The sequence below is a fragment of the Fusarium poae genome, chromosome 2 (assembly GCF_019609905.1).
Source record: "Fusarium poae strain DAOMC 252244 chromosome 2, whole genome shotgun sequence".
NCBI lineage: Eukaryota > Fungi > Ascomycota > Sordariomycetes > Hypocreales > Nectriaceae > Fusarium > Fusarium poae.
In genome coordinates, this window is record NC_058400.1 from 8,820,422 (window position 1) to 8,845,866 (window position 25,445).

At 45.7% G+C, this 25,445-nt stretch overlaps 8 protein-coding genes and 1 non-coding gene across 9 annotated transcripts; 4 read left to right on the plus strand and 5 right to left on the minus strand.

Annotated features, from left to right (window-relative positions):
• Nucleotides 1-592: 592 nt before the first annotated feature.
• On the minus strand, nucleotides 593-1,930 carry FPOAC1_007000 (uncharacterized protein; the record flags this gene model as incomplete). The annotated part of the gene is made up of 1 exon (XM_044851472.1): nucleotides 593-1,930. The coding sequence occupies one exon, from the start codon at nucleotides 1,928-1,930 to the stop codon at nucleotides 593-595; it is 1,338 nt and encodes a 445-aa protein (XP_044710184.1).
• A 1,634-nt stretch (nucleotides 1,931-3,564) lies between these two features.
• FPOAC1_007001 (uncharacterized protein) lies at nucleotides 3,565-4,626 on the plus strand (the record flags this gene model as incomplete). The annotated part of the gene is made up of 2 exons (XM_044851473.1): nucleotides 3,565-4,346; nucleotides 4,398-4,626. 2 exons carry the CDS (start codon nucleotides 3,565-3,567, stop codon nucleotides 4,624-4,626), a joined length of 1,011 nt encoding a protein of 336 aa, XP_044710185.1.
• A 663-nt stretch (nucleotides 4,627-5,289) lies between these two features.
• FPOAC1_007002 (uncharacterized protein) lies at nucleotides 5,290-7,011 on the minus strand (the record flags this gene model as incomplete). Its single annotated transcript, XM_044851474.1, has 3 exons — nucleotides 5,290-6,009; nucleotides 6,062-6,245; nucleotides 6,296-7,011. 3 exons carry the CDS (start codon nucleotides 7,009-7,011, stop codon nucleotides 5,290-5,292), a joined length of 1,620 nt encoding a protein of 539 aa, XP_044710186.1.
• A 1,298-nt stretch (nucleotides 7,012-8,309) lies between these two features.
• On the minus strand, nucleotides 8,310-11,048 carry FPOAC1_007003 (uncharacterized protein; the record flags this gene model as incomplete). The annotated part of the gene is made up of 4 exons (XM_044851475.1): nucleotides 8,310-10,104; nucleotides 10,169-10,435; nucleotides 10,485-10,721; nucleotides 10,831-11,048. The coding sequence occupies 4 exons, from the start codon at nucleotides 11,046-11,048 to the stop codon at nucleotides 8,310-8,312; spliced, it is 2,517 nt and encodes an 838-aa protein (XP_044710187.1).
• A 936-nt stretch (nucleotides 11,049-11,984) lies between these two features.
• On the plus strand, nucleotides 11,985-15,240 carry FPOAC1_007004 (uncharacterized protein; the record flags this gene model as incomplete). The annotated part of the gene is made up of 5 exons (XM_044851476.1): nucleotides 11,985-11,998; nucleotides 13,076-13,336; nucleotides 13,953-14,819; nucleotides 14,978-14,996; nucleotides 15,139-15,240. 5 exons carry the CDS (start codon nucleotides 11,985-11,987, stop codon nucleotides 15,238-15,240), a joined length of 1,263 nt encoding a protein of 420 aa, XP_044710188.1.
• Nucleotides 15,241-15,674: 434 nt separating this feature from the next.
• Nucleotides 15,675-16,589, plus strand: FPOAC1_007005 (uncharacterized protein; the record flags this gene model as incomplete). The annotated part of the gene is made up of 2 exons (XM_044851477.1): nucleotides 15,675-15,753; nucleotides 15,802-16,589. 2 exons carry the CDS (start codon nucleotides 15,675-15,677, stop codon nucleotides 16,587-16,589), a joined length of 867 nt encoding a protein of 288 aa, XP_044710189.1.
• Nucleotides 16,590-16,934: 345 nt separating this feature from the next.
• Nucleotides 16,935-17,024, minus strand: FPOAC1_007006. Its single transcript has one exon. It is a non-coding gene; the product is annotated as a tRNA-Glu (tRNA).
• A 152-nt stretch (nucleotides 17,025-17,176) lies between these two features.
• FPOAC1_007007 (uncharacterized protein) lies at nucleotides 17,177-19,133 on the minus strand (the record flags this gene model as incomplete). The annotated part of the gene is made up of 3 exons (XM_044851478.1): nucleotides 17,177-18,303; nucleotides 18,355-18,887; nucleotides 18,940-19,133. The coding sequence occupies 3 exons, from the start codon at nucleotides 19,131-19,133 to the stop codon at nucleotides 17,177-17,179; spliced, it is 1,854 nt and encodes a 617-aa protein (XP_044710190.1).
• Nucleotides 19,134-19,827: 694 nt separating this feature from the next.
• Nucleotides 19,828-25,115, plus strand: FPOAC1_007008 (uncharacterized protein; the record flags this gene model as incomplete). Its single annotated transcript, XM_044851479.1, has 9 exons — nucleotides 19,828-20,150; nucleotides 20,209-20,496; nucleotides 20,558-20,576; nucleotides 20,627-21,755; nucleotides 21,808-22,275; nucleotides 22,324-22,920; nucleotides 22,979-23,006; nucleotides 24,027-24,244; nucleotides 24,292-25,115. 9 exons carry the CDS (start codon nucleotides 19,828-19,830, stop codon nucleotides 25,113-25,115), a joined length of 3,894 nt encoding a protein of 1,297 aa, XP_044710191.1.
• Between the last annotated feature and the right edge of the window lie 330 nt (nucleotides 25,116-25,445).

A 25,445-nucleotide genomic window follows, 5' to 3' on the forward strand; every position in this document is an offset into this window, starting at 1 on the left:
CCATGACTGGGCAACCTTAAAGGAAGTTAGAGTCGCGCGTTTTATTTCTCTGCAACACAATTGGAAAGAGTGTTACGCACTAGGCCTCAACTTTTATATACTTATCCAGTACATATAATGTTATCTTGTACATTTCACATCTGCCAACAAGTACAAGTTGTCTCATCTTGGATATAATTGACGAGCAGGATGGTGTTATTTTTATCCTGATAGTCATAAATACAGTTCATGACTATTGTTCAAGGACTCGAAGACGCATGGCGTCGTTTACATAGAGGTCTATTCAATGCCAGAATTCAGCACTTATCATCTTCAAGGGTGTCATGTACATGCATCAGCTACGTATGTCACTTTTCGGCAGCGTCTGTGGCAGACACGTCATTTCACTGCAAGAAAATACATAGTGACAATGTGAATTAGATCTAAAGATGATTCTGTATTTGTATGGTCTAGCCAGTGGGTAGTCGAAAAGTTGGACTCCGAAGTTTTCGGGTATAAAATTAAGTAGCCTATCAAGAATTGTGGCATGAGGAGCATAAAGTGACATACTAATCCAATTTGCTGTGCTTCCAGGGATCAATGTTTCTGAGGCCTAAGACATGTGACTCAGCCGAAATGAGTTATCTGCCCTCCACCTGTTGTCTAGGTTTTTTAGGTACCAGTTTGTACCATCATCCACACCAAAAGCCAGGAGCACCATTTCATCGATAAGATGCTGGTCCTGCTCTGGAACATGCCCTAGTTCCATAAACGCTTCATAAATCCTTGAAGCTGCTCCGTTCAATACTTCTGTATAACTCCCGTAGGGATTTGATCCACCTCCATACTTGGCTGCAGCCTCATCGAACTTTTCGCTATACAGCTGCCTGGCATCATCCTGTAGCTTCGCGTCCTTGTAGCGAATATGCTTTGGATCGTTCAGGACTTTCTCGAGAGTATCGTCGGATGGCCGTAGTTGAAAGAGCCTCGGATAGGAGGTTACCTGCCATGGTGCTGTCTGGGCAAACTCCCAATCAATGATGGCCATGAAGTTCAAGTCATCGTCTACCAAAATGTTTCCCACATGCAAGTCCATATGATTGAGATGGTATGGTCCATGGGATTCAAATAATGGCGTATTTCGCACAATGTCCAGAAAGACAATCGCACCAAGAGTAAGCAATTCGGGCTGCTCCTGAATGCCGTCATACTCTGATGATTCTCGCAAAACCCCCATTGCAAGGGCAGTGAAGTATTCAGCAGCGTTTTGGAATGGCCCTTGCGGGAACATATTGTTCATGGCAGCTGAAGATATCCTGCCAATGACGGGCTCACCAGATTCTGTGACGTCGCAGATGGATCCGATTTGAGAGCTCGTCACGGTTGCCAGCATTGCTTGGACTGCTGTCCACTGTGTTATGAGCTGTTCCTGTTCCGCCGCTGACAGAGCGTAGAAGCCAGTGGAAACACATCCAGTTGCATGGTCATAAACAAGGTCTTGTAGAGCATTGCCGTAGAAGCCTTGTATGAGCATGTACGGAGCGCCGAACTCCAGTGCGCGTTGTGACCCAGGGCCTTCGTAGGCATATACCGAAGGAATCTTCAACTGGGGGAGTCTTTGTGCCAACAAACGCATGGTAGCCAGTTCGCATGTGACCTGGTATTGCTCGTCCTCTTCGGTCATGTTTGACGATGCAGCAGGATGTCGAGGTAATCGAACGCGGGCGATGATCAGACTATCGTCCTCGGCAACCAGCTCGAAGCATACCGAGTATTGCCCAGCAGAAAAGGGCTCGCTCACTCTGCATTTCTGACCTATAAGCAGCTCAGCGTGATGCTGAAGCATTACCATGTCTAGCGTTGGGATGAATGACTCGAGTCTTTCTTGGAAGCCATTCCAATTCCAGCCATCATACGAGGTCCAACGCTGACTTGGTGCTTGCTTGTACATCTTGAGTGGTATCAGTCTTTGGTGAAGACGAGTGGGAATAGAGAAGAAGGGAGGTAGAGATTTTGTTGAAGGTGAGATGCTGTTGGAAGGGGATGTGTTGTTGAAAGGAAAGATAGATGCTGTTACAGGGGAATGTTGTTGTTTATATATAAGAACCGAGTTTAGAAAGAAAGCAAGTGGCCATTAGTCTTTAAAGGTTAAATGATATTGACGCAGAGATTGACTGCATGTACACAAACTCTCACTGTAAGATGCAAAGGGCTGGTAGTTTAAAGAGACTATTATAAAGTTAATATGCAAAGTTGGCTAGGCAGTCATTCTTATTTACCTACATTGTTTAACAACTAACCTTTAGAAGGAACAAGAGCTTTTATGGTAATTATTGTGATTCTAACTTTATAAGTCATAATATATACCTATAGACTGGACCTTTATTAGCATCTAGGTTTAAGAACTGCGTTTATTATTGAGTTAATTTTATATATATACCTTGGGACTTATGCCTCAGAAACCTTCAAAAACTTACCTACATTGAGTATGTTATTCTCTAGTGATGAGGCAATAACCAATGTCTTTGATGTGATGCTGCTCTTAATATATTAGTTATGGTTCTAGTGGGATTGATAAATGGAATCTACATTTATTAGATGCAGATGTTATTGCGTTTTTTCTCACCGAACACCTCAAGGTTATCATTTGGCAAGTTCTCGTGTATTCTAAAGCCTAATAATACAGACTTTTTGCTCTGCAACTTTCAAGGCCCAAAAAGCAACTCTCTTTTCACACATGAGTTTGTTGGAAATTGGGTTTCCGATTGAAACACAATGTAACCCAAACCAAGTGAGTCAATCTTCTCGCTAATCGCCATGCTGTTACTAAGAATAAATCAGGTTGCAGCACATACATAGAACTCTCTTGTGTCTCCACTATTAAAAGTATGAAAAGAGGCAACCATTAACAAATTTTCAATTTTATGCTTATTCTTCTTGCAAGTCACCACATGTTGATATAGGGGATCTTACAAGTGGGTTTTGTTGTCAGATTGTCTCTGTTTGCGTCGTAATCTTACATCTGATCCTTGTTGTTTTGTGTAAGCGATCCCGAGAAATGCGAGGTGAAAAGCGAACGCGAGGTGTAACGAGGCAGGGATCGGCCAATCGGGGTTTATCGAGTTCCCGCGATATCTTATCAAACCGAATTTGACGACTGCCAAGATTAAAGGTGGGTTCCGATTACCGACAATATTTATTTATTTATTTTTTTATTAGAGAGAAAAAGTCATTTATAATTATTAACTTGGATCATAATATTAGTTGTCACTGAAAGGGAAGATGTGAATCTTTTAGTAGTATTTTGCTATATGACTGCTTAGCTTAATGCTGTAATACAGACTGAACTGAGTGATGAGTACAACATCAAACGCCAAGAGATTAATACGCACCTCGCTTAATCCTCCATGTCTTGGCTCTTGCACTGCCTCCACTTGACCATTCCTTCCTTTGTTTTCGCCATGGAGTGCCCCACGGATGATGACTGTCTGACTCTTTTGCAAAAGTACACAAATAATACGTGACCCGCACTCCTTTCGTTCTCTCTTCCTCCTCTTTCGATAGGCACAGAAAGACATCGCCAACATGTCTACCAATACAAACTCAACGGAGTACCAACCTCCAAACTACGAAACCTGCTCCGGTGGCGTTTCTGAGCGATGTCCCGTCGAAGCCTCCCTCTACGGCGATTACTTCAACCTCGGCGCTTGCATCTTTTTCGTCGTAGCCCACGCGCTGGCTCTCATCCCACAAATTTACTTTGGTATTCGAGCGCGAACATGGTCCTACATGATTTGGTTGGCCCTCGGCACCATTTTTGAACTGGTCGGCTACTGCGGTCGCGTCGTCATGAGCTCGAATCCCTGGGTCTACAACGCTTTCGTCATTCAGCTGGTTCTTCTCATTCTCGGTCCGACACTCGTCGCTGCTGCCATTTCCATCACCTTCAAGCACCTTGTTCTGTGGTACGGTCGCGAGTACAGTTTCATCAAGCCAGTTCTATACCCCTGGGTTTTCGTCGGTACCGATCTGTTCTCAATTGTTATTCAAGCCGCGGGTGGTGGTATCTCTTCAGCCGCCACGAACTCCGAAATTCCGGACCAGAATTTACTCGATGTTGGATCTGGCATGCTTGTTGCTGGTGTCGTCTTTCAACTCGCCAACATGATCTTTTGTGGTGGTTTGATGCTCATTTACATCTGGAGGAGACACAAGGCTATCAAGAACGGCGCTGCTGTGAGAGCTGGCGAGGAGCATCACGTTGGAGGTGATGTCCAGGTCATCCGAGCGAGCGACAAGAAGACCAAGATGTTTGTCTTTGCTTTGACAGCTGCCTACGTCGCCATTATCATCCGTTGCATCTACCGGTAAGTCAAGTGAAGCTTCATGCTGATTTTCAATACTAACGAACCTTACAGTATCCCCGAAATGCAAATGGGCTGGGGCAGCACCCTCATGCAAAACGAAACCACATTCCTCATCCTCGACGGAACCATGATTCTCATCTCTGTGTGGACCTTGACGATATTCCAACCTTACTTCTTCTTCCCCTTCATGGGATCCAAGGGAAAGGCTGCCATAGCCGATGCTGAGAAGTCTTCTTCACCCGAGACGAGCCAGTCTGGACCTGTCATGGGAAGTGCATAGAGCGTGTAATTTGAAGAACGATTTCATACCAAAATTGTTGGAGTTTTTACAATGGATATGGGCAGGATCTCTTATGTTGATTAGATGGACTGGATGCATATCTGCCCCAGTATAGAAAAACGTTGTTAGATTGAAGGATTTAGCGATTCATTAACAGATGCTGATTTTCACTTGGCTCGATTCGTTTCTCAACCGCCCCAGTCGCTTCTAAAATTTGGCGAAGAAATGATTACTCAATGTTTATTCTACCTAAGCTAAAGTGTATGCCTTCTCAATAACTTGATGTTCTAAACCAATGGATCTATCCATAGTGAGTTGCTGAAGATCTTGAACAGAGATTTGAGTTTGACTGCAGGACACTAGCAGAATTTACTACTAGAGTAGCTGTCTGGCTATGAACGCAGTAATGACTGAACTGTGCAAACTGCATGCAAGTGATTTAAGAAATATATGTTTAACTGTAGAAGAAATGATCCATATAAACACAAGGAGTCTTAGATTGATAGTGCTATTTGGCCTGTTACACTCCTCGTGCTAACCCCTATCCACAGCCCACCTCCTTCTCAGTTCCCAAGCAGTCAAGCAGACCGCCCCAAAAATCCACCAATATCTCCAATCTTGATGGAAACAAAATCCAAACCGAGGAGACAAGCACCTCTGGCCTCATTTGTTCTCTTCCTCGTAAATCTTCTGCTTGAGGGCTCGCAACTCCTTGACCGCAATGTCACGCTCGTTCTCCGCATCTGAAATCTTGGTCTCAGCAGCGACCCTGTCCTTGTTGGCTTTAGTAACCTTGGCGCTCTCCTCCTCGTTCTGTTTCAGCAGGTCCTTGATTCTTTCGTTGGCACGGTTGAGCTTATCCCCCAGGGATAGCTTGGTCTTTTCGAGCTCAGTGACGGATGTGTTGAGTTCGCTGTTCTTGGAAGTCAGCGTCTTGTTGAGCTCCGTCTGCGTGTGGAGTTCGGCCTTGAGGCGAGAAATTTCTGTGTCCTTGTCCATGATCTCCTTCTGATAGACTGCAATACGAGCGGTGAGATCAGTAATGGTTGAGTTGGCGTCGTTAAGGTCCTTTGTGAGGCGGCTCTTCTCCTCCATAACAGTCTGAAGCTCTTTTTGCGTATCCTCCAAGACCTTTTGAGACTTATCGTCCTGAGTGGCATGCTCTCTGAGGTCCTTATCCAGCTTGGCGATTCGGTCACGAAGTGCCTGCGCATCCTTGCCGGCTTGCTCGAGCTGCTTCTGCAACTCTTTGACCTGGGCATCAGCGATGCTACGAGCGTCGGTCAGACCCCTAACCGTCTCTTTGAGGTTGGTGATCTCGGCATCCTTGGCCTTGACCTTTTCAATTTCGACGTGGTAGTCTGCATCAAGGGTGGCAAATTGCTGCGATTGTAAGTATGTTGTTTATCCGTAGTCATTGTGAGGAGGAACTTACGTCAAGAGCATACTTGGCTAGGTAGCCTGCCTGATCGACATATGCTGCACTGTGGGCAAGTGTCTCAAGAAGACCTTTGGGGAAGGGCAGAGGGTCCACAATGCGCGGCAGAGATGATTGAGGCTGTGGCTGGCGAAGCTCACATTCACCCTTCTGTGGAGTAGGCTCAACAGGGTTGACATCACTGAAAATATGGTTAGAATGGAATCATACTCAAGGTCAGTTGATACATACTGGATATGCTTTTTACGCTCAATGATGGCAGACCGAATCATGTCTCCGACCTTCTCTTTGTAGCTGCCCTCTGTGACATCCACATCAAGTTGATCCTTGCTGGCAGTCCAGGTGCAGTGAATGTCGTAGTAAGAGTGGTACGAGAAGTTGATAGTGCTGCTTTCATCGCCAGTGACATTCTTCTGAACCTCGTTACGGAAAGACGGTTCGTTGGTCTTTCCATTGGAAGCCTTCGACCACTGCCACAAAGACAGAATGGGCTTACCCTCACCAAAGCCATCGGGAACGATGAAAATGGCGGGCTCATTGTCGGAAAAGTGCATCCACTTGAACTTGCCAGTCCAGACACGGGTGGTGCCTGTGAGTTCCTGCTTGGACTCCCAAATCCTCTGAAGACTCATGGGCTTACTGACACCACCGAGAGGGTTCTTCATGATGAGAGACAGGTCCTTGTAACCGTCCTTGGTGGTGATAGTGAAGCTGTACCATGATCCCTTGAGGGCAAAGGTGACATCGCTGCTGTCGGTCTGGGTTACAGAGTCGACAGTGATGGTCTGGAACCAATTCTGCTTCTTGCGGCCTTGGGAGTCCTCTGTCCACTGGGAGAACAGGTAGACGCTGTCGCCGACTCGGACCGGGCCGCTGGGCAGGATGATGACAAAGGTCTCGTCCTTGCCGTAGTGGTACCAGTTGAGCTTTCCTTGGTAGACAAACATGGTGACTGAAGTATGTAGTGTGTAAGTAAAGATGTATAAGAGGAGATAGGATGATGATGGCGGATGATGGATGATGGAGGATGAAGAGACTGGAACCTGTATCAACCGGACTGAAGGACTCTTTTATAGCTCGAGCTCAGCCATATTCCTCCTCTTCCGCCTTGTCTTCTCTCATCTTTCCACTCTTTCAGCTACGCCGATATTCCATCATCTTCCAGCACTTGATCGATGTGTTTCGTCAACGTTGGGATGTGATTGAGACCGTCCCAAGCCATAAGCTACTGGTAGCCAATTGCAGAAAGAGTTGTCGAATCGGTTCTGCATGTCTCTACTAGTTTTGCGCTGAGGCCGGACTGGCGGTCAAAGCTCAAACGACTCAATCCCATTCGAGGTAAAGAGTAGCTACAACGGATTAATGAGGAGATGATGACCGTTCTAGCTACACCTGAACCTGGGTCTGGTTAGTATCGTGCCATATTGTGATAGCGTCAAATACCTTTGTTCGGGGTTGTTCCGTCCAAGGTAAGGAAGAAGTTTACAATTGAGACTCGATATGCTTTACAATCTCGGCCTTCCATACTGTATTCGAACGTATATGTCTTTGAGTTTTCACGACGCAAGCCTCGATAGTCGAATTGACCAATGATTACTCAATGTCTCTCAATGTCTCAGTCATCCCTGTAGTCAGCCAGCCCGTGTGTTAGCGCCTAGCAATGCAGGCTATGGCGAGCTGATGGCGTAGCGTCGCGGCCAACAAGACTGTTAAAGTTCTGCATACTCCGTCAATATTTCGTGAACTAAGCACTAGTTGGCAATATATGACATTTTTGATCAACTAGCCACTTGTAAGTATTTACAGTATGATTTTCTTATCATACGATGAATGTTGAATGCCAGAGACAATTTGATCTGAATGTGGAAATGATTGACACACACGGCAGGCTGAAAACACCTCTGTCTGAGATCTGCAGGCCGGTCAGCATGCCTGTATTCGTCATTGGATCTAATATATGTGCTCACAGCTTGAAATGACCTCAAGGTCTGAGAACAGATTGTCACGTCCAGTAGAAGAGACAAAGTTAGTAGGTCAGTTTATGCTACTTAGACAATACTTCTTGAACTACCTGTTTCTATCTCTAAAGCCAAAAAGATTCAGTACTGACGTATCCGTTTTGTAAAGTACTGCACTAGATTGCATGATATATGTAAAGTATCTTCGCTATTGTAAAACGAGGCCACCACTATACGACTCATATTGAAACACTCATAACAAGAAACTAACAATACTCAAGCCTTCGCTAATGAACAAACGTAGTCCTTGCATAATCGTCAAAGTTGGCAAACCAGGCCTTACAAACATCGGATGCTATGGCATAAACGCAAGCGCTTCCATGATCATCTAGAAACCACCCACATCTTGTATGGGCCTTTATCTGACCTCCGCTCACAAGCGGCGTGTTGAAGTCTTTTGTCTCACCCTTGAGCCATGTCTGCAGTGCCACCATCTGGAAATTGTTGGAGATCCAGGGGTCGTTAACCTCCAACCGTCGATACGTTAACATCTCTGCTTGTATCATGGCCCACAAAAGCCCAACTGTTTGGTTGGCACATCCAAAGTTTGAAGAATCGTGGAACTCCCGCAGATCACATTGGGGTTCCATGAATCTGTCTGCTGGACTATTAATGGCGTCCATGTCTAATTGACACGTGTAAACCGGATGAGCCTGAGCGAAGCGTAATAAAAGCAGCATACAGGCCCAGCCAGCCTGACAAGACTCGCTCCAGCCTTGGATAACGCTGGCAGGGACACACTGCATCATCTCAGCGGCATTCATTAGCCTGTGGCGGCACTGTCCCGTTTCCGAGGTCCGTAATATCTCCTCAACCGACATGTCGACTCTCAGGTTGACATAGGCGCCCATGTTGACAAGACATACTAAAATGGCTAGGGGTCCAAACAGTGTCTCCCCCGCCATGCCAGACTGTCCCAGAAAGAAGGCCGTTGCAACAACTGTATGAAGTGGTCCCAGCCTGAGCTCGATACCGCACTCTGTGCAACGACGTATGAAAAGACCGCTGGGACAGTTTATATCGGCACAGGTTAGATCCCCAAATATTCTCATCGTGCAGTGACATACTGCTCGGACAGAAGAATGGCAAAACGGATGCTTCCATCTAGTAGGAATCCGTGCATAACCTTCCGCAAACAACCCACGCACCTCGGGACTATCAGCGTCCCACCTGCCACAGATATCGTTTTCTTCGCCTGGGAATCTCAAGAGTGCTCGAAACTCATCACTGACTATCTCAGGCTGCACAGTCGTGTGTGAACGCAGGACAGAAACCAACAGGGAATCCAGAATCGTGTGTCCAATGTCGCTGATGTTATGGCGAACCAAATATGATCGGGGTAATGCGGTTTCTAAGGATTCAAACACTTTGCAACAGGGACCACCTGCATTAAGAAATGAGGCAGCAAGGTGATATGGGTATGTTGACTCGATCTCTTGGGGAATTCTTAATTGCTCCCGAACGTCGTTTTCCCCATCAATGTCAGATTCCCGATCAAAATAGTATTTTTCCTGAAAGTTATTTCTCTCCTCGTCGCATTCTTTGTTCCAGTCGTATTCCTCCTCAATATTGCGATACACATCGACTAGCAAATTGGCATTGCCTGCCATGATAGCCAGTCGCCAAGAGTCCACTTTAAGAGCTATGGGGTTTTGTTTCAAAGATTGGATAATGGTGTCATGGGAAAGAGGCAAATCGCCATTCCGGAGTTCTGTGAAGTCTCCCGTTGTAATAGAGGTATAAAGACAGTCCGGGAATGACATGGATGTAGAGCTTTGATACGGGAGCTGTTTTGGAAGCGACTCCCGCTGGATGTCCTTGACGTGAGTACACCACGAACATAAGTTGGTTGGATGGATAGCTCTATTCGAATCGCATGCGGCATCCGGCAACAATGGGCTGAAGGTTGAATGTGTAAAGCCAGATGGTGTGTGCACATCGACGGTTGGCGGGGGATACCCCCAGCTCTTAGCAGTGACGAAGCCATGCATGTAGAACTCGTGAAAGTAATCAACACAAATTCTGTCAAGGTCAAGTGGTTAGTCTATGTAATGATTGTAGCATCTAGACCAATGTCTTTTCTTACCTCCGATCCTCTTGGCTCATGCAAACCATAAGGTCTCCCAAACGTCCTTGGAGAAAAAGACTTGTCCGATCATTTCTCGCCTTCTGAAGAAGAAGTTCCGTATTTGGAGATTGGGGGATCCTTTCATCATGTGTACAAGTTGTTCCAGAGTCATTAATCCTTAGATAATCGGGGGTCGTTGCTTGTGTACCGTACGGAGAGGGAGCATCGGGGTTCTTCGGCAATGCTGACACAAACGCAGCGTATGGTAACGCCCAAGATGAAAGCCTGCTTCTGATTAGCGAATATACAAAAGGCAAAACTCTAGACAACTTACCACCCCAATTGCATCATCTCGGGGTTTATAGAGGAATTGTCACATTCGAGATGCCGTTTAACTCGCCGTACGTCAAGCTGTTCTTCCCTCGCACCGCGCTTTAGCTTGACTCTGGAAGTACTAATCCCAGCTGCAACGCGCCTACCAAAAGCAGCAGCGATATCGTCAACCATGGCTTTCGTCAAACGCCGGTCGCTCACCCCCCACGCCCGGAAACGATGAGGATATTCGTTAGCCCTGTCCAAAGCAATGTAAGTAAAGATTCCAGAAAGAGCGAGGATAAAGCGATGTAGGATAGAGAATGACGAATAACCTTCAACGGAGAATGAATCGGCCTGGGACTTACGCGGCATGGAATGAGTAGTGCTTCTTCATAAAATAAACAATCTGGACGATGGTGGGTGGATTGTTGTTCTTGCCATAATTGCCAGTATATAACTGGATAACCACAGATTTAAGATGCTCCCATCGATCCTTGTGACTGGCATGGAGGTATTTGTGGTCATCTGATTGTGGAAATAATTCGGACGGAACATTAACTAGATCTGCTGGTAGCTGGGACATGACAGCGGGCGCCACCAGATGCCTGTTTGATAAAGAGGGGAGTCAGTGTTAACAAAAACAAAATGTATGAGTGATATGAGGATGAGAGAATGAATCTAGGCTGAGATGAGTTTACCACAACCATGTTATGAGTATTTCGCGAATCAGGCGGGAAAGGAGACGTCGCTTTGCGAACCACCCACAAGGCAGTTTGCCACGTAACCAATATTGTATGTAAAATCGATTTTAAAGTGGACGTCTGAAACACGACTCGCCAAAGCATTGCCAAGAGTCCAGGGGCTACGTAAGTAGGTTGGGGAAATCAAGCACTCGGTAAGCGACCAGGGATAAAGGTGGTTGATGGCGAGATCTAGACAAGGCAAGTGGATGCTGCCTGACAGACCAAGAGTATCTGCAGAGATCCACAACAGGTTAATCCTGGCAATTCATGAGACACCACAAAGCGTCACGGACCTATCAGCTTTTGAAATAACGGCGCTGCCGAATCAGAGTGTGCAATTACAGTCATTCGCGGACCGTAGAACCGCGGGTCATAAAATAACGATAACGGAAGTTTCATTTGCGATTGTCGCCGCCAAAGAATATGCCAGTAATCGTCGGCAGGGGTGCGCTGCTGGCCAAGTCGTCAGAGACCAATCACAGAACTTGCCGTCCCGAATTACGAACCTGGCGTTGCGGCTCAAGTAAGATAAATCCTCAATTCATCATAGCACACCGGCAAACAAAAGTGTTGCCACCTATAATGAACAAGCATTTGAAAGTTGCCTTACTGCAAATATAATAACCACAATGCTCGTGCCCTTTTGTTGGGAATTTTATAAAAGACGTCGTTAATACCACTTAATCATGACTTTTCCTGTCCCAATCTCTATATCCAAACGGAGACGAATGATACTACAAGCTCACGACTGGTAGCAAAGACCCATCATCATAAACATGCCTTCGTCGACGTAAGTCTCATCACTCTATCCTCCTTCATATATAAACCCTGTTGACATTGGAACTATATACAGAATAGTATCTGATGCATCAAGTACCAATGCAACACATGGCTCAGTTGAGCCTTCTGGCAATGACATAAATACATCCTCGAATGGATCTACTAGCTCTCACTATTATGTAGCTGAGACTGCGGAAGAGAAGAAGAAACGACAAGATGAATTATTGATTGGTTTCGGATCACATCTCAGCAAACGTAAGATTCCTACATTGTTCAGTGCTTGCTCCTCATATCTTTTTCACATACTCTAGCCTTTGTACGATCTTTTCTAATACATTCTCATATCAGGTTAGTTATATAAGAGCTTTTTATCCTATCATACAATGTAGATGTGTACAGACAATAAAGCTGAAAGATAGTATGGTAAAATCTTTTGATTCGGAAGAGATGCAAATGGAAATAAGAGTAATCTTATCAAGTACTGAATGAAGAGGAATTGCAAGGTAGAAACCATGTCTGCCGGTGGTTAGTCCTGTATTCTATTATTCTGGAGGTTCAGTGTATCATAAGTAATATCCATGATTTTTGTCAGCGTTTTATTGATAGTTGAGCCTGAAGGGTATCACATGATATCCCACGGGAAGTATTGCTCGTGGTTGCAGCCTCAGGCCCCCACTGCCATCTCTTGCCGCCTGACTCTCTCACGATCCTGCTGCCTGCATCCAAGCACACACACATGACATCGGAGCCACACCCATCTTTGCAACTTCTCTTCTATCCTTCAACTAAAATCTTCAATAATTTTTTATTTTATTTTTCTTTGTCAGGAATTGTTACAAACACCTGAAACTCGCCTGCTATGGTCCTTCGCATGATGCCTGGAGTGCATTACCTCACTCATTCTTGCAAGTTGCAAACGAGATGGGTGTAGGCAAGACTAGCGACCAAGATGTGCCACACACCCGAATCGCTTCTGGATCCTGCAAACGGTCTCACCGTTATATTCGACATATACCACTCTGTCAAATCAGCGGATGAAGAAGGAGGAAGAGCCCTTTCTCTAAAACGACACTGACGGAACGCCAAGCAAGAACAGTCGGGGTGTGGATGGTGATGCGCCAAAGGAGTTGAAGCGTGTCAACGCTAAGGATATCTCCCGAAACGATATCACCATTCTGGACAAAGGTCGTCGGGGCGAGGCCTACGCTGTCCTTGTCACTTATCACCCTGTGAGCCCTCACATCGCTCGCCACCTTGACCTGTTGATCTGTGATGAGGGTCAGTACATCCGCCGAGTCTCGGGGTCATATATGAACCTGCTACAGCTGTTCAAGTGGGAGAGACTCCTGTTTGTTACTTGAACACCAATTGCCAGTAGTCTAAAGGATCTGCTTAGTCCTCTTACACTAATCAGTTATGCCAACAAGTTCATCAAAGCTCTTGGGAGACTAATCTTCTTCGACATTGGCTTTGCACCTGGCTTGGTGGACAGTAGGAATGTCGGCCTCCTAAGTCTTATGGAATGAAGGTAATGTGTATAATTGAGCTTTCATTGACCATGCTCTTAGGTATTCTAGCTAGTAGGCAAGCTAGCTACCGAGGTAGAGGAAATCTAGGGCTATTTTTAGGTAAGGAAAATTATTTTAGCGAATTAAAACCCTCCTTAATATAATAAGATATATAGTAAAGATATATAATTAGCCCTTTAAAAACCCTCCCTAGGATCATCTCTATAGGTATACCTAATTAGGCTTAGACTATTAAGGTTCTATCTAATAAAGAGCCTTTTTCTCCTCTAATAGCTAGTAAAGTTAAGAGTCGCAGGATTTAAACCTACTACCTTTGGCTCAGAGGATAAGCCGTCGGCTAAGCCCGGTGACCACTAACCGCTAGACCACCGACCCCCGGAATGAAGGTAAATACCCTAAGGATCCTGGTCTAAGTAGCATAAGCTGACCCGCTAGTTTCATCTCTTATGTTTCCAGTGGTCAATCTCTCTGGTACCTCAGGACTTACCTCTGCCATCCCGACTACGACTCCTACGAGAAGAACAACGACATTGTTTCCGGGACTGGCGAAGAACTAGGAACTACGAAGGGCATTTTCTCCGACGAGTTCATTCAGAGCGTCGAGTCTGATGCCGGCTTATCGGAGGCCTTACAGGCCCTGAGCAAGTCCAGCTGCGAGGGTTCGTTGAAGCCGTGGATGCTCTCCGCGTCACTCCTGCAAGACTGTTCGCGGGATCTCACCTGGGGCGTCAACCTTGGCTCCATGGTTGTTAAACCTCTTCTCCAGTTCATTTACATTCGCCGAACCATGAAAGCGGCGCTTGCTCTTCCTGGTAACCACGGCGTGTCGTATCCATCGGACGGTATGCTACCAAGCGTAATTCGTGTCGAAGAATGCCCTTTTAGTCCAGACGACCCCGACGCAGCTCTGGTTAAAAAGTTGGCGCAAACCTACGCGGATAGCTTGTTCTCAACCTTGGGCTCTGCAAACTTGACAGAGTATACTCAAGCTGCTCAAAGCTCTGACATGGCTAAAGACAACAGCCAAGAGGTCAACTTGAACTTTGGGGAGCATCGCGCCGGTGTCATTACGGCTTTCGACCCTCGTACCGTCCAAATGTTGAACCCAGCGATGTCAGCATTTTTCGGCAACAAGTCAGAGCTGAAGAGAAAAATTGTCTCTTTAGCAGACGAGCTTCCTATGACACCTTCCCGCAATAGACATATGAAGAAGCTCCAGTCTGGACAGGAGATTGTTGGCCTTGGTGTCGAGCATATTGACATGCTCTTGAAGAAGACCAACATTGGTGGTTTACATTTCATGTACGATTGCTTCCAACTTGATCCTGCCCTTCGCCCCCTAGTCCACCGAGCGATATTTGTCCGCTGGCAAGTGTACAAAGTCCCTGCTTTCATTCGGGCATTCAAACATCGCTACCATTACATTCACATCTAAAATACCTGGGTCCTGCTTGATTTAGATACCCCTTGGATACAGAAGTAAGTAAGCCTCTGATATCTCATGTGCATCGCGAGTCGCATTCATTCAGTACATGATAAGATTATTCCTCCTTCCCTCGTCTTTCTACTTCCCTAGCCTTTTGATCCTCCAGAAGTGAAATTCTTACTAACTATTACCTAGTTGGATCTTCTCCACTTTCACTTTTCGTTGACAGTGTTGTCGCCGTCCGCACAGAGAGAGGACTCAAGTGCTGATTGTGTTTCTATTCGAACCCCGGGCTAGTTGTCGAAGTGGATATGGTATTGCAAAGTCATAAACTACACAATAATAAACGCGCTTCTTTTCGTTCAACTCAAGGTCATGCTCGGTCATTTACAGTGTCTCATTGACTGACTCTCATTTCACAAGGTTGATTCATTGTTAATTCATTTCCACCGAACCTTAGTGTATTGTCACCTTCAGCTTTGATGGAATTAACCAATAAGATAACATCCGCTTTCACGCTTGCGATGAATTCGGCTAGCTGGGACCTGTCCACCACCCTTGTCCAGCAACTACACAAAGCTATTGAACTGTGGCGTTCAATAGAACATACGATAGTTGCAAATGCCCCTATCAGCTTGCGAATTCTAGATCAGCATAAATATGCACGAGAACGCTGTTTTGTTTGTCACTTTTCTTCAGACACTCACTTCAGTCATTCTTTTACTGCTGCAATGCGTTCTCTCGTTGTTTTTCGCCTGGCTTTGGGCCTGTTTGCCGGCGGGGTTGCTGTCGCTAGCCCATGCAAACCTAGTAAGTTGATTCATGGACGTTAAAGTGCTTTGCTGACATTATGCTCAGTGTCGGTCGCGACGACATCTGGGAGCATCTCAATCGTCTCAACCGAAACTTCATCTATGGCATCCACTGCATCATCTACTGCAGATGTGTCGGCTACATCTGCCATGTCCGAATCGTCCGCAGAGACTTCTGCGTCTTCAGAGGCAGCCGCTTCTACAACCATTGAGGCATCCATTGAGGTAGCCTCTTCTACAACGATCGAGGCATCCATGACTACCACGTTTGCCGTGGATTCAACGACCGCAGAACCGACAACCGCAGAACCAACCACCACTGAAGGCACCACCACAGCACCCATGCCCACATTCACTATGTTTGCTACTGGAGAAAGTTCCGTAGAGGGAGAGGGTCTCCACACGTACAACAACGAGAATTCCGTTGCTGTTTTCCAACCCAATCTCATCTTTGGCACTCCTTTAGTGCTAACATACACCATCGATGCCCAGGGAAGACTTATCAACGATCAGGGCTTTTTCCTTTGCGGATACTACCTTGCGACCAACAGCGCACTCGACGCACCTGCTTCAGTTAGTGCCTGCCTGAGTGACAAGCCAAAGAGCCCTTTCCTCAACTGCAAACTCTCTTCCGAGCTCGATGTCCAATGCAGTGTCCCAGCTCGGTCTTGCGCGTCTAATCCAAGAGGGGGTGAGCCGATATGTGAAGAGACTGGCGGTACTTGGAGCACTTGGTCTAATGGTGCCGTATTTGTCGGTCGTGGTCTCATGCTTGGACCAGTTGATACTCCTGACACATATGAACGCATTGGGTTACGTGCATCCTTGGTATAATGATTCCTCGAATAGATACAATGGCGAAATCAGTTTTGATAATACAGAGATCAGCTAGGTCTCGTCTACATTCTCCACTCTCTTCCTGGTCACCTACTCAATTAAAATGGAAGTTGATAGAGGAAAGAAAGAAAATGATATTTGTAATAAAGTTTATTATATCGAAGTAAAACTATTATTTATAATTCATGCATAATTCCAACGAGCTTGTTACTTATCACGACAAAAAGAGGTTTCCTCACTGACCTAACTAACTACCTACCCTACGTTGAATGAAACCGCTGTAGATCATCTCTTCGAGCTAAACTGCTAAAAATAGAACTGCCTAGCTTGGGCAAAAGGGAACTCCGGTACAGGGAATCGAACCCTGGGCTCCGCGGAACTGATCTCTCAGGTTATGAGAGCGCGAAATGTTAGCCACTACACCATACCGGACTTGTTGAATTTAGAGGTTGAAATCTCCCACCAGAAGCCTCAGAATGATCCCTGTCACTGGGGTACGGAGAGTGAGATTGGAATTGAAATTCTGATTCCTACCCCGTGCGTGACTTGACTAGGCATACTAGGTAACTAATACGATGATCAATCTAAGTCCAGTCATCCAAACGCTCACTGATAGGTATAGTGGCATCAGACTGCCATATTCTCAAGGTTTCATCCTCTGTGAATATCCCATGACTAAAGTCGTTGCGAGATGAGTTTCCAAATATGAACTTGAGCTTCGCCATATAATCGCCGTTGCGGTGAATGTCCAACAGTGTCTCTATAACCAACATCATACCCCTCTTTCGTGACAAAGGCTGCGTGAAAGGGTTCAAGTCGTCAATGATGAGGATCAGGATCGTGTTTTGTGATAGCTGAGCAACAAGGTTCTCGAACACAAACAAGACTGTTTCGATATCGTGAGGATCAACATCTGTTTCAACAAGGTCTAGATCATCTCCGTTAAAGTCTTGGTAGTGGTCGACAAGCTGCAGTAAGAGACTCATCGCCAGCTCATTTGGGCTGGCGTTTGGATCTCTGCTTATATCTCTATGCTGACTGGCGAAAAATGCTAAACATATGATTTGAGCGGCATCATCGTGGGCTTCTCGATCACGTTGATTGATAAAGTTGTCTAACCGGCGGTAGGTTTCAGCGGCGACAATAGGCATCTCCAAACTGCCGGTAGGATTGTGAGATCTCGTATCAATAAAAAGAATTGACGATTCATCAAGCGTCAGCCATGATTGAAACAGTGGATGAAGTTTGATGGTGGTGACAAGATCCCGGTCAAGATCATATCCCGGAATGTGCTGTAACCTTAGTATCTTTGTGCAGTCGTCATGCACAAGATCGGGTTCATAGCACCACTTCGCTAATACATCCTCGACAGTGACTGCAGGTTCCTGAATCCGAGGTACTTCCTCTCTCTGTAATCGAACCTGCTGACGTTCAAGTTCTGCCTTTGCTGTAACATCAAAGAACTCTGTCAACTTGTCCAGGACCCGAAGCCGAGATCGTATGTCACCAAACTCTGCCATGACCTGTTCTGAGTGTTTACCGAGGCCATACATGAGAGTAAGGTTTTGCTGCGACAAGCCTTCTTGCTTCTCCGTTGATAGTATTGCAACGCGAGTAGTAAATCTCTGTGCCGCTACCTTTACCAAGGCCATTTGATTCTTTAACTTATCAGAGAACCCAGTGGGATTTGCAAATAGTTTGACCCCCGTTACTGGAACACAGGATGTGAGTAGGTAGTCTATCGATACAGATAGTGACTTACCCAGCGAGCGCTTGAGGAACCAATCTATAATAACCTCCATCAGTCCAAAGATAGCCGCATATATAGCAGCTGCGCGTCTATGCAGATCCTCGTCTGCAAGATTTAGGCTCATGAAAGAAGCATTATCGTTCAGTATGAAGGGTAATTCTTCTAAAGTATTGTATATCTCTTCTCTGTAGCGGTCGGTCTCCTCAAGCGCTTTGAATATGATCTTCAAGCCACCGCATAGAACAGAGCAATAAGAGTCTGTCGGAACGAGATTTGTGAGATTAGTGCCAGCTCCAGCGTTTCTACACAGCTTTTGAAACGCTCGCTTCAGCTTGCCGGTGAAGCCTGGAACATACTTCTTGTCCCTCGAAGAAAAAGCCTCCAAGGCTTCACAAGCATTTGAGACTGACTGTTCAACTTCAGACCATGAATGAACGTCAGCCAGGTCTAAAAGAGGTAGCTTTCGTTTTGAGCACAACAAATTCACTCTGTTGACGAACGTGTGTTGTGCTTGAATGGCACCGGCATAAAGTTGGTCATAGTCACTAGCGACAGAGGTGAGCGTATGGATCAAGACTCCTTCGACAGATAACCTACATAGGATCAAGTCCGGAAGACTCTGCAACCCAAGATTGAGACCCTGTATAAATGACTCCAGAGCCTGGTGTAGCCATGAAGGCTGGATTTGTATTGTCATCCAATTTCCTGACCATGAACTCTGGTACTTCAGGGACGGCTGGATGGGCGTTGCGGAGGTGGCCAAGCGATCCAGTTCTGAGTAGATCATCCATTCTCAAGACCTTTTGTGTTGAGGTCAAAGTTGGAAGAGGGAATAGTCAGATGATCCCGAAATAAAAGAAACAAAACTGAGATTAATGAGGCCTCGATCCCGCCGCTGTAAGCCTCGCCGATCAATACAATAAGCTACGGTGGGGAAACGAAATACAAGATCAGTTTTGTTTGCAGACCGGCGGGTTACGGCGTGAGCAACTTACGTGCGCGTCTTGTATTTCGAGTTGTTGTAGAAAGTTACCAATAATAAAGTAGAATTAATTAGAAGAAGCAGGCTGAAAATGAAATTTACAAATAATATGTAGTTCTTGGTCAGCAGTATATGCACTGCAACCTTCTCGTCACATATCATTTCCGAAGGCCCAATAATACAAGGTATAGGCTGTACAGCCGACATAAGATGATACCACCTCGATGTAAGATGAGTGCGGCTGAGGCCACCCTCACAGTTACAAAGAGAGCCGGCTTGGCAATCAGGCTGGCGCTTAACAGTTTCAACATGAGGCATTAAAATAGCTTTCTATACACTACACAGATTTATCTTATGAAAGCTGGTCGTAAGTTCTACTCAAATTTAATCTTAAATGTCTTGTGGTGGTAAATGTTGCTCATAAATCTAGACTCACAATTCTTGACTATATTGAGATAATGAATACTCCTTCAAGTGCAGTCGAAGCCATCCTGTTGGGGTCAATGTCCGAAGGGACTCCTCAAGTTGGCGCTCCAGACCAAGGTCAAGTTCCAACTCCAGCAGCCGTCGAAGGCTCTTCGCCACTGGGCAACGAACCTAAAACATCGACTGATATATCGGATACTATATCCAGCGCTAAGCTCTTCATAGCTGCTCAAGTTCTTGAGCAGGAAGCAAGAAATCTGCAAAGTTTACGCCCGGATTCATCTACGGAAAATCTCAACGACAGACTCAATACTGCCATAAAGGTGCTAGAAGAGGTCCAAAAAGAACTGAAACAAAAGGCTGCAGCTAGTCAACAGGAAAAGGCAAATTCTCCGATCAAGTACGAAGTCAACTAGTCATTTTTCATCTAGCAAATCTGTATACTGACCCATGTACAGTGACAAACCAGATAAGCCCAATGAAGAGAAACAGGACGAAATTGTTTGCAAGGTGAAGCAGTCCAGTATGGAAGATTGGTCCATTGACAAGAGGGAGTCTAAACATATCATTATCGCATACTATCCCTCTACATCCCTCATTGAAATTGACCAGGATGGACACAAAGTCACAAAGGGGGTGTTGGATGACCAGGAGCGCCCTTATAGGGTAAAGTTGGCCTCAGAAGCGTTGTTGCAGGAGATCGATGGAATTACAGGTATCAATCAGGATACTGAACCACCGATGTTGTAAGAGTATTCCCCAACTATCAGATTCCAGGACACACTGACTCGTTTTTTCTGTGCTCAGACTCGCTCCACCATACAAGGTAAGATTAGGTCTACTGCTGTTACTTATGATTGCTAATATTATTGTAAGCTTCTTGTCAGGTACCACGAAGCCATAGGCACAAGGCTGGCACAGTTGAGCCGTTACCTGCACTTGGAAAGTGAAGAATCTGCCAATACTCTCGGCCAACATCCTACAAAGTTTGAACCTAAGGAAAACAGTCCCGAAACGACGCCAGAGCGGTCTTTAAAAGAAGACATCACAGCAAATGAAAACAGCAGCGTATCATCCAAAATACGCGACAGATGGGTCGAGCGTTTTAATCATCTCAAACTGCTTCAAGAGTTCAGTGACATACATCTAGCACCCCATCATAGAACGTACGCCAAGATCAAGTCTGGCGATCTGGAAAAGATTGCCTTTGAAGATTTGTGTTTTCTATTCACTCCCGGTGACATCATTTATGTCAAAGAAAGGGGATACGAACAATTAGCAAAAGTATATTCCTTGACTGGGGGTCAGCAACGGAAAGGCGAATCGGGAAAAGAATACGAACGGTTCAGCAGAGATCAGGAAGACAAGAAACCCGAGGGGTACGTACAAAGCTGGACACGTGGGTCTTGGAGTCCACTCATCGTCGACTACTATACTATGGAGTCTGATGGGTATTACATTGGTCCTAAGGATCATTGCAAGCAAATCAATCACTTCTCTGGCGAGCGAAACATCACAGATCTTGTCATATTTCCTCTCAGGTTCCATCATGAGAAAGACAAGATAGTGGAACGTCTGACAGAAAGGGGCAGGAGATATTGTACGTCATATGGCCACAAGAGCTACAGAGGTATTACGTGTCCCGAAGACGACAAGACGAGCCCTGAAGAGATTGTCGGCGACATGTTTGTTGACATTCAAGACTATTATCGCGTCCACAAGAAATCGTCGATATTTGACAGTCTAAACGACCATCCGAAAAGGCCTCCACTGGGTAGATTGTATCCTGTGGCAACAGACACAAGAGAGACCGAGGAATCTACCCGTGGAACAACATTGAACCTATTTGACGCAGAGGTGGACAGAAAGGCATCGGATGAATTTATGCTATCACGTCAGCATGAGATGGAGCTCGTGGAACTCGGTTCAAGTTCTGTGCCTCAACACATCCTTCAACTGTTGCCACACTGGGTACCTGCGTACTTTTTTCGCTCCAGAAATTACTGTAATTTACAAACCTCTGATCGCCCGACTGCATATTTACTAATAGACTATAGACCGCGTCTACGTGGCTCATATTGAAGACATCGACAAGACTGATGAAGCACGAGACAGCAGTTTTGAGGATCTAGTCATCCCAGATAGCCATCGAAACCTCCTGCTGGGTTTGATACGAAATCTGGTATTGGATCAAAACTCGGCATCAAAACATGAGGTTGCTGTCAACAGATCTACTCAAATTGATATCGTTCGAGGTAAAGGACAAGGCCTGATAATACTCTTGCACGGACCACCGGGCTCGGGGAAAACCAGTACTGCGGAAACGCTGGCAGCGTATACCAGGCGGCCCCTATATCCAATCACATGTGGCGATCTCGGAACTTTCCCAGAATATGTCGAGAATTCCTTGGTTAAACATACATCCAGGGCTCAACGATGGGGTTGCATCTTACTGCTCGACGAGGCTGATGTCTTTTTGAGTCGTAGAGATTGGCGTGATACAAGTCACAATGGATTGGTATCCGGTAAGAATTCCATTGTCACTACATGATTTTCTTTACTAACGAGGCCAGTCTTCCTTCGCCAACTGGAATACTACTCGGGAATATTGTTCTTGACTACGAACAGAGTAGGCGTTCTCGACGAAGCGTTCAAATCTCGCATTCACATGTCTCTTGCATACCCAACTATCAGATTGGAACAAACGCTGGAGATATGGAAAGGAATCCTGGACCGTCTTGAGATGGACAATCGTACAATAAAGATCAAAGTCAAGTTCGACAGGAGTGCTTTACTCGCATGGGCTGAAAGGCATTACAAGGCCCATGAGCCAATGAACACCACCTGGAATGGTCGACAGATCCGCAATGCTTTCCAGTTGGCCATCTCCTTGGGCCACTACGACCGAGACCGTAAGCTGGCAGCCGCCAACTTGACCAATACACAGGCGATAGCGAGCGGGGAGAAGAAATGGACGTCAGTTAGGTTGACAACGGCGAATTTTAACAACATTGCCAAGACGGCGAGGGATTTCGAGGACTACCTCCAAGCTACAAGAGGGAATGATAGTGACATTGCAAAAAATCTATCACTACGACATGATTACCAGACAGAAGACGTGGCAGGGTCTTCGCAGTCGAGAATGGCACAGAAGGATTACAAAACCCAGAGTGGAGGGCTTCAAACGCCCAGGTCTATAAATCGTGACAGAGGGACGTCACGAAATAGTTCAGGCTACGAATCTCGGCGATCGCGGGTAAGTAGGAAGGCAGAAAGTCCTCCAACAAGAACACGGAAAAGAAGGGACCAAAGTGAGAGGGAACAAGGAAGAAATGATGAGTTTGACGATGAAGGGGGGGATGAAGATGATATCATTGAAGATTTTACCAGTGATGATGAGTAGCAGCTTAGTACTACTTTAGATGGACATGTGATATTCTAGACTTAAATTTAACCCTGTGCTCGATTTAGCTGCTTTTTATTTTCGATTCTGATGTCAGCGGCTTGCAGTCTTGATTTACTTCGTCGTGTTCCTACTGTCTGTCTCTGTTTTCTTTCGAATATAGTTAAGGCTGTGGAGGTATATGTTCAGATGGTTATTCATTTTACAATTTCTTCTGCTCCTACAACAACTAGGCACTCACAACAATAAAAATACGCATTCTTTAGCTCAAGTGGATAACTATGTATATAAATAGGCAATTATTGTATAGGGTAAATATAGCCAAATAAGCTAGCTCAGATCTAATTTTAGACTATGGGGTAATATTGAGGGGCAGCCCCACTCCCTGCACTCATTCCACTCTTAACCTAACATTCCACTTTGCCCTCCAGTACGATGGACTGGGACGAACGTATTATTCTAGATAATAACGCATCGTTTCTATCATGGATTAGAAAATACGATTACGCAAGAGAACATCAGCTGACAGATTGGGTTTCTGGGTTTCACCCAGACCACTTGACCTGCAAGCTGACTACGCATAAACTCAACGACAACCGTGGCGCATATAACTTGAGTTACAAGGTTGAATTTCAGAATGGGGAGAAATGGATCATCCGATTCCCTATGGCTGGGAAAGTACTCAATGCGGATGAGAAGATCGAAGCAGAAGTGGCTACAATGAATCTCATCCGTGAACACCTCGATACCCATCCCTGACGTCAAAGCTTGGGGCCTGGCGGCTGACAATACGCTTGGCATCGGCCCCTTTATCATGATGGATTTTATCGAAGGCATTGGCCTTGATAGTATTCTCCAAACTCCCGAATCTAGAATTATGCGCCAGGACGTTAGCGAAAGGGTCATCGAGGTTATCTTTCGCCAGGTCGTCCGTTTCCTGTTACAGCTTCAAAAGCTCGATTTCTCTCTGATTGGCAGCCTGACCCCAAAGTCCGAGATTGACTCCAGCGACATCGCTGCGACGGTCTATTCGCGGCCGATGACTAAAAAGTCGCATGACGTGTTGTTACAAGGCGGGATAAATGTTTTCGGTGAGTATGGTGTCTTGACCGACACGATAACTGCTTACGATAATTAGGGCCACGCGAGAAAGCATTTGCATCCACAGCTGAATATTTTCATCACATCATTGACGGGGATTTGCAGCATTTGCATAACCAGCCAAATTCAGTCGATGATGAGCACGATGCAAGAGAAAAGCACATTTACTTCAATATCATGAAAGCTCTAGTTTCCCGTCATGTTTTGCCAAACCAAGATATGGGGCCTTTCAAGCTCATGTGTGACGATCTTCAGCCCACGAATATGATCGTCGACAACGAACAGGATCTTAGAATTATCAGTGTAATTGACTGGGAGTGGTCATATACTGCACCGGCCCAGCTGGTTTCTTCCGTGCCGTCGTGGCTTCTGATCGAGTCTCCAAACGCCTGGTCCTCTGTTGATAAGAGATTGGCTAGATTCAACCGCCATTTAGAATTGTATTCTAGGATACTCATGGAAGAAGAGCCAAAGATCCTCGGAGAGGGAGTTGACCAAGACCGAAAGCCCTCAGCAATATTGCGAGCTTGTCAAGAAGATGGGCACCAATGGTTTCACATGATCATTCTCCGCGGCTTCAACGGGCCAACCTGTGTGCCGTTTATGAAGCTTCGAGAACAGACAAAAGACTGGGATGAACTGGTTTCTGCCATTCCAGAGGAGGAAATTGAATCTTTTGTCTCTAACAAGATGGCAGACTTGCGCAAGTATGAAGGACAGCTGGCTGAGACTGAGGAGCGCTATAAAATTGCGCTAGAGGGGGGCTTGCGAGATTTGGATTGTTTTCTTTCTGACAATAGAAGATTTCTAACTGTCAATGACTCGCGGCACAAGTGGCAGTCATGGGCTTGCTTCAACTGATGTCTACTATCGACAAGTCGCTCACTGAAAAGAGGAATAGACCGGATGTACTATGGAAGAGATTCTGAAATTCAATAGGCAATTTGTTGATGGCAGATAACGCGCCCATCAGCCTGCAATAGAGGTTTAAATATAATGCCCCCTTGATTTGTACGGACATAACAATACCCCGAAGATAGCACAATACATGTTTCTCGGCTTTTTGAAGGATCTCCCTCATCCTGATGTACAGCTCACTTCACTGTCGTTCCCACCTTCTGCCATTCGGAGACACTATCCAATGGAGTCTGTTAATCTATGGAATTAATAGTTAATAACAAAATGTAAAGT